The sequence below is a fragment of the Triticum aestivum genome, chromosome 1A (genome assembly GCF_018294505.1).
Source record: "Triticum aestivum cultivar Chinese Spring chromosome 1A, IWGSC CS RefSeq v2.1, whole genome shotgun sequence".
NCBI classification, from domain to species: domain Eukaryota; kingdom Viridiplantae; phylum Streptophyta; class Magnoliopsida; order Poales; family Poaceae; genus Triticum; species Triticum aestivum.
Window position 1 is genome coordinate 562,855,165 of NC_057794.1, and position 7,265 is coordinate 562,862,429.

The window sequence follows — 7,265 nt, forward strand, 5'->3', positions numbered from 1 at the left end:
TACCTAGGATAGGGTCACGGGCCTATCCTAACTGCCCTACCCAAGGACATCTCTAGAAGAAATCACCTTTCAATCGACTTGGAGGTGTTCCACTCGACAGACTCGAAGACATTCGACCGAGAAGCAATCACTCGACCAAGATCCAACCACTCGACGGCCAGGAGACCTAAAGTCACTCCGCACGCTAACGGTCGGTCATTAAGTAGTTTTTATGGTCATCATAGCATTTTATTACTAGCGTTACCAGTAACGCCCTGCCTTAATATACATTGAACCCTTTGTAACGTGGGCTGGTCGGGGTCCTGGCGCACTCTATATAAGCCACCCCCCTCCTCCGAGACAAGGGTCCGCACCCCTGTAATTCATACTCTCATAATCCAGTCGACCGCCTCCGAGCTCCGAGACGTAGGGCTATTACTTCCTCCGAGAAGGGCCTGAACTCGTAAACCTTGCGTTCTTACAACTTCTCCACAGTTAAGATCTTGCCTCTCCATACTTACCCCCCTACACTACTGTCAGACTTGGAACCACGACACTATGATATTCTAGTAATTTTTTGGCGGTGGTTGTTTCTTCCTTCACCACTTCTTAAGAGATCTTGCAAGATATCTCATATTAGAGTTGAATCGAGAGCTGTTAGTACCTTCACATGTCCTTTTGGCGAAAGGATGGAAATCCACTTACCCATTTTCGAATTTAAAACAGAGCTAGGGAGTCGTAGCTTCCCAGGTCCATCAATTTTCGAGTTCTAAACTGAGACTAGAAGGGTTTAGCGCGCTTTGCTGCGCCGAAGAATGCCGCAATGTATTTTTCATTAACAAATCTAATTCATAAGCTCAAATATGAGCATTCTAGAGGTGATTTGTTTTCCTCTAGAAATAAGGATAAAAAATCAAAGGCAACGTCAGCTTGCAAGTATGACAACAACAACTCTACGAAATATCACTACCACTGTATGAATTCCCATTAAACACCCAAGCAACATAGGGCAAAAGAACCTCACAAGTCACAAGCACCAAAGAACACAGTCAAAATGGAATGAATCTATGAGAGTAACAACTCAAACAATCTCAACAGCTTGTTCCTGTTGGGTTTCACGCACTTTATGCAAGAATTATAAACAAAGTAACAATACATAGAGCTTGATTCCCTGAAACCATTATAACATCAACTTCTCGTTTCAGAGTTGTATAGGCGTACAACAAGGAGTAATATCTTGAGATAAATGGCTTTGTGCCCTTCCTTCTCCCCTTTATGTAAGTGGTTTAAGTTGAAGCTCAAGAAAAGCTTTGAGACTGTTACATCACACAGTAACTCAACATCAAATAAATTAAGAAAACAATCACATTTGACCTATACTCGCGTACCTTGTTCTTTGTTGCTTTAAAATTCCACCTTGTGTTCTAACTTTGAGACTGTTACATCACACAGTAGCTGGCATGAGAGTTACCCACATACAAAGAAAAGATCAAGTAGAAATGGGAACTGCAACATGGCCAGTAAGCACTAATTAACAATTAAAATCATGAATGTATGTTCTACTCCCTCCATTCCACTGACTAAGGTGTGCACACATTTTAAAATTGAACTTTGACCAACCAAATGTGGGTTATATGTAACAAAAAAATATATCGTTGAATTCATATTCAAAAGAAGTTTTGAATGGTATGATTTTTAAGTCATATATATGGAGTAGCTACCATGGATTTTTCTAAGAAATTTAAGTCAACTATCAGTTCTGCTAATTTAACACAAAACATAACAGTTTTCTGAAGTATTATTTACATGACACCTAATTATTGCAAATTAAGGTTTCATTAAAAAGATGGCCAACTCTGTGACTTAGACTGGTGCTTCAATTATACTCTCTAGCTAGCTAGACCTGGAATTGAGAAGGCTTGCATGTATAATATGGCTGGTCATACACTCATACTACACTATCCATTGCACATGTATAATATTCACACCACGCGCGACCACGACCAGGCTGAAGACCATCCATAAAAAACACACTGGTAAAACACATGACCACATCACCACTCAAGAACGGGCCAATTTCTCCAACAACACAACATGAATGGGCACAGAGAGACAACCCAGCACCACGCAACATCTTGCTCAAAATAAATACAGTTTTTTTCTAAATTATCCGTTCCACATTGAAAACTGAAGATATTTGTTTTTAACTCCTACAAATTTCAGTAGCAATCATTGAAAGTTTGAACTGTTCACACATACAGTTACCGTTATTTCTGTATATATATGTATAACCGTTGGAAGTTTGAACTGATACACTAAGACTTGGTAGTTACAGGTGTGTTCTAGAGTGCACTGTAAATACAGCTGAATTACAACACAATGTATCCAACGTTTGGGAGAATAAAATTATCATGAATCATGTGTGAGATGAACAACCGGATTCCTTCTTGATTTATCAAACTTCACAAGAGAAAACGATCTGTAACTACAAAAAACTGATAACAGATAAACAAACTGGCATACATCAACAAAATTTATAGTGAAAATCCAAAATAATGTGTGCTAAATAGCAGCAAACTGTTACCTTTGGCATGTATACTATCCTTGAATTCTGATGGCATGGCCTTGAGCACGTCTATCACCAGCTCACAACCCGAGGAGCGAGTCTAACTTCACAAGCCCAAGCACCACACCCGAGCACGTGACTCACATCTAGATCTTGGGCTCTTGGCACAGTGATGTAGGAGCACGTAGCCTGGTTGGCAGAGGCACAGGATACCGAAAGTGGGGAAGCAGGATATCCATGGAGCTGACACGGAGACAACAGCATAACCTGCCTAAAGAATAAGAAAGCACATAAAGTGGGCAGAGGAAGTGAAACAACGTTTTGCTGAACAATGATAGTCCCACTGAATAACAAAATACATCATGTTTTAGTTGTTTGGATAATTTACATAATACATTTAAATCCAAGGTAATCTTCTTATGCATGATAACAATGAATGTGATCGGTATTAAGAAACTTTTCCTTGCCAACAATATACAGTGCAAGACTAACTATGCTCCTAGGCTCTCGATGACCAGACAGGGGAGCTTATGTAGAAAATTGATAAACCTACATAGAAGAAGGATGAGCAGGATCATACATCCTGAGGAAATATTAAGATTGCCAAAGAACTGAAGTGGTGAGAACTATATAAGGATAAAGTAAATGCTCAGACAACTCAGCTAAATATCTATTTCTGCATCACCTTTGGTCGTGCCGCTCGCTATCATCGAGTTCATACAAAGTTCAGATAACAATGCACTAAGATTAATCAGTGCAACTGAAGCCAATGCAAGTAGCCAAACTACTCAACACTCGGTCCAATCACTAACCCATGGACGGCTTCAGATCATCGAGAAGAAAGCCTATGCACAAGCACCATACAGTAACATGGAGCAGAAATGCAGATTAAGAAGTAGCCCCCATGCCTTGTCTTGATATTATTGTCAACTACAGACTTCACACAAGTCAAACGAACCCCCGACTACACACAGGACACAAATATAGGAGGCAAAAGCGTTAGACAACGATGTGCTTCTCCCTTCACATCTCTGCTCCCGCATTCGATCTCACTGGTACAAAAAAATTCTATCCATTCGCACAATTTTTTTCCAATGATGAAGCAAGAACATGCCAAACGCCCAGCGAGCAAACCAAAACCTGCTAGGACTAAATCGCGGACCACACCACAAAGCCTGACACGAGAGAGACCAAAATCCCAACACCATTGCTGCAGCACTGAGATTAGAGCTCATCAGGCGAAACATACCTAGGAGTGAGGGCAGTGGACTCACAGCGCGTCCTTCTCGGAGTCGGGGACGGGGTAAGTAGAATCAATGCAGGTAAAAGTAGGAGCATGATCACTTGTGATAATGGCATGTCTAAAACATTAATTCAACTTTGTTTTGATTAGATTGTTGCTTAATCCATTACTGTCTCGGGGATTATCCAGTTTTGAGATTCCCCTGAATTATGAAAATGTGGCAAGACTAAGCGGTACTGATAAAAAGCATGTTGTGATCAATATGTGGTTACTTCAGCTGTTCTATGGAATCAGTGGAAAATATGGTCTAGAGATGTGGACGTGCGCATTGGCTGGACATGGATCAAGCCCCTCATAAACAGGACTAGGGCAAATCTTGTTAAACCAGTAAGTGGAAGGCAGACCAGAAAATCCCACATCAAACAGATCACGGAACTTAACATATGAGCAATGAAGAAACATATGCCAATTATAATGTACATTAGCATTTAGCAATACCTTTATCACAAGCAGGGTACATGATATTGCTTAAGATTCCCCATACAGAAGACTGATTTCCTAGCTTATCATACAGAAAAGTGGTAAATCCGAAGCTAGCTACGATAATTAGGTAACATAAGAACTAGCAAAGTAGATAGAGACTTGCACATTATCTCAACTCCACGACTTGGGACTTCCTTCTCACATTTCAAAGAGGTCTTGCCCTGGATCACTACCACCAGTCATCAGCTCCATTCCCAGCATCACCGTCGTAGTAGCCATTGTCAAAGCCCCCCGCAGCATTGTCGTAGTAGTCATCACAAACCCCGGTATCATCATTATTGCCAGCCCCGCCATGGTCGCCATAGTTGTGATCACCACCCCCGCAATCATCGTATTTTGCATACGGCATGCCCCCTTCCACGTCATCACCGTTGATGAGGTCATCACAAACCCTGGTATCATCATTGCCAACCCCGGCATGGTTGCCATAGTCATCCTGCACGCCTTCTTCCTCGTACACGCACAACCCAAGGTTCTCATCCTCATCGTAGTACTCATTCATGGTCTTCACGGCCTACACGAATGCATATCAGTGTTAATCCGTGAGTAACTGTGGCATTACCAAAAGAATGCACACAATGGTAATGTGGTCAGGAAGTTGGCCGGCTTTACCGCCTTGAAGGTGCTATGGTCGGTGGGGCAGAATGGCTCGCCGTCGAAGGATGAACAATTCTCCTCATTGTAGTACTCATTCGTGTACTTCACAGACTAGACGAATGCATAGAGGACGGTGTTAAGCTGTGACAACCTAGAGGCAATGCACAATGGTGATAGGTAAGTTTGCCGGCTTACCATCTCAAAGGTGCTACGGCCGGTGGAAAAGGACGTAGTCGACGCGTGTGCTCCCGTCGCATCTGTCGCGCCGTCCGTTAGGCATCGCGAGCGCTTGCCGTTCCCGCTGGCCTTCCCCGTTGAGCTTCGAAGGCCCGCACGCTTGGCGCCTCCGCCCGTCCGGTCTGCATTTTGCCTGCCGCCGGTGCCCGCAACCGCAACCTCCCTGCCCAAAGCTGCGCCCTTCCGGCCTGTACGTACCACCCTTTCCAGTGCCACACCCGTGGATGCGGCCGGCGGCGGCGCCTTCCCCATGAGCTTCTCCTCGGCGCGCAGGTGCTTGTCGTAGAGCGGGCGCCTCAGCGGGTCACTGAGAACCTACGCACGCAACGCAACAAATTAACACGCGCGCCGATCCGGCATTCCGGCCGAGAACGACCGACCGCCCGCTCGCCACTTTGGCTGCTGGATCGAGATTACCTTGTGGGCTGTGGTGAGGCGCTGGAACCCCCGCTCCGCCTCCTTCCACTTGAGCGCGCTCCGCTTGTGGTACGCCTCGTTGATGTCGCCGGCGGTGGCCGCCTTGGGCACGCCCAGGATCTCGTAGTGATCCTTCCTCTTCCCCATGGCTTGAGGCGAGGCGAGACCCGCGGTGGTGTGGGGTGCGGTCGATCGGCTGGGGTAGGGCGGGGCGAGCGAGCGCGGCGAGTGGGGTGAGAGCGCCGGCGGCGGCGGCGAGTGAGGAGACGAGAGAGAGGAGTGGCTGGGGGCGGTTCGTTCGGGGTGAGGGCTGCGGCGCTGACGTTCAAGCCCATTTGTAGAACAGATGGCCTAGTGGCAGCCCAAAAAGGTGTTTGGCCCAGGTAGGGGGAGCTTTTCCTATTTGACGCACTCGCTTTCCTCAAAAAAAAAATGACGCACTTGTCTCTGCGTCAAGTTTTTTTTGTTGTTGAGAAACTGAACCCTTTATTTAAAGTTCAGAAATGTTCATTGGGATACAGATAATGTCGGGCAACACAGAAAACCACACATGACGTCCAAAAGCAAGGGCAGACGCTGCCTTAGCTAGGTCATGCGCTTCCCCATTAACCTCATGTTTTTATGAATTTACCTTATAAAGGATAAATGGGTAGCTAGGCACAACCACAGCGTCCACGTCATTTATGAATAGTGCATAGTTAGCGATCGCACCGCGCGAGCGATTGCCCTCTCTCCAGTAAAAATATCTCCTCTCTCTCCCTCATCCCACCTCCCTTTCGGCCGCTTCGTCTTCTCCACCTCCGCCTCCAGCCCTCCACCACCTCCTCCTCCCCTGCCTCCACACAGCTAGCCTCTTCCTCTCCTCTTCCTTGGTCGCCTCTTCCTCTCCACTTCCTTGTTCTTAGATCGGGCGCACGTCGTCGCCATGGAAGAGCAGGGCGGCGGGGTGGGTCGACGACAGCTACCACGCGCTCGAGTGGGCCCGGGCGGTGGAGCTCGTCATCTTCCACGCCAAGCCATCCCCTTCCCCCGTGGTCACCATGGGCGGCCCCGGTACGTTAGCCTCCTCATCATTTCATCCTCCGGTCTGGGCTCTGGCTGAATTCTGGGGATTTGTTCCAGGCGTGTCCGGCGACGTGGTGAGGTTGGTGGAGGCGGACCTGCGCAAGAAGGCCGAGGGCGCCGTCGACAAGGCACGCTGCCTCTGCGTCGCCAACTCAGTAACATCCTCTACCAACTCCGCTCGTCGCCCGTTGTGATATCTTCTCTATCTGTCCATGGAGACTATCACATATTGCATATTTGTAACATGTTGCTCCTTATACGAAACCGCAGGTGCAGGGCATGGTGGAGGTGGTCGACGGGGCGTTGGGCCAGAGATGGCTCTGTACAGCCCACACGTCTGCAGGTTCCTTCTTCCTTCCTACTGCTCTCCTCTTTTCATTAGTTGCAACTGCATGTTTGGGTCAGTGCTATGCCTGCTGTCGTTGGGCAGTACTTTAGGCAAGTCAACCTTCCAATTCAGTATGTATAGCACAAGGAGAAACACGTCTGCACAAGGAGAAGAGCCCCTGTTAGCTTTTCTTTTTGCAGAGTAGACCAATAATCTACATCAGTCGATTTGAGGGTATGCTGAATGTGATATTTAATGAATATGGTCATTCTGTTGTTCAGAGTACACAA

At 46.6% G+C, this 7,265-nt stretch overlaps 1 protein-coding gene across 1 annotated transcript; it reads right to left on the bottom strand.

Annotated features, from left to right (window-relative positions):
- Window positions 1-4,224: 4,224 nt before the first annotated feature.
- LOC123181331 (uncharacterized) lies at window positions 4,225-5,897 on the bottom strand. Its single transcript, XM_044593585.1, has 4 exons — window positions 5,583-5,897; window positions 5,124-5,480; window positions 4,944-5,039; window positions 4,225-4,845 (listed from the first exon to the last, which is right to left on the bottom strand). Exons 1-4 carry the CDS (start codon window positions 5,727-5,729, stop codon window positions 4,501-4,503), a joined length of 945 nt encoding a protein of 314 aa, XP_044449520.1. The 5' UTR covers window positions 5,730-5,897; the 3' UTR covers window positions 4,225-4,500.
- Window positions 5,898-7,265: the final 1,368 nt, after the last annotated feature.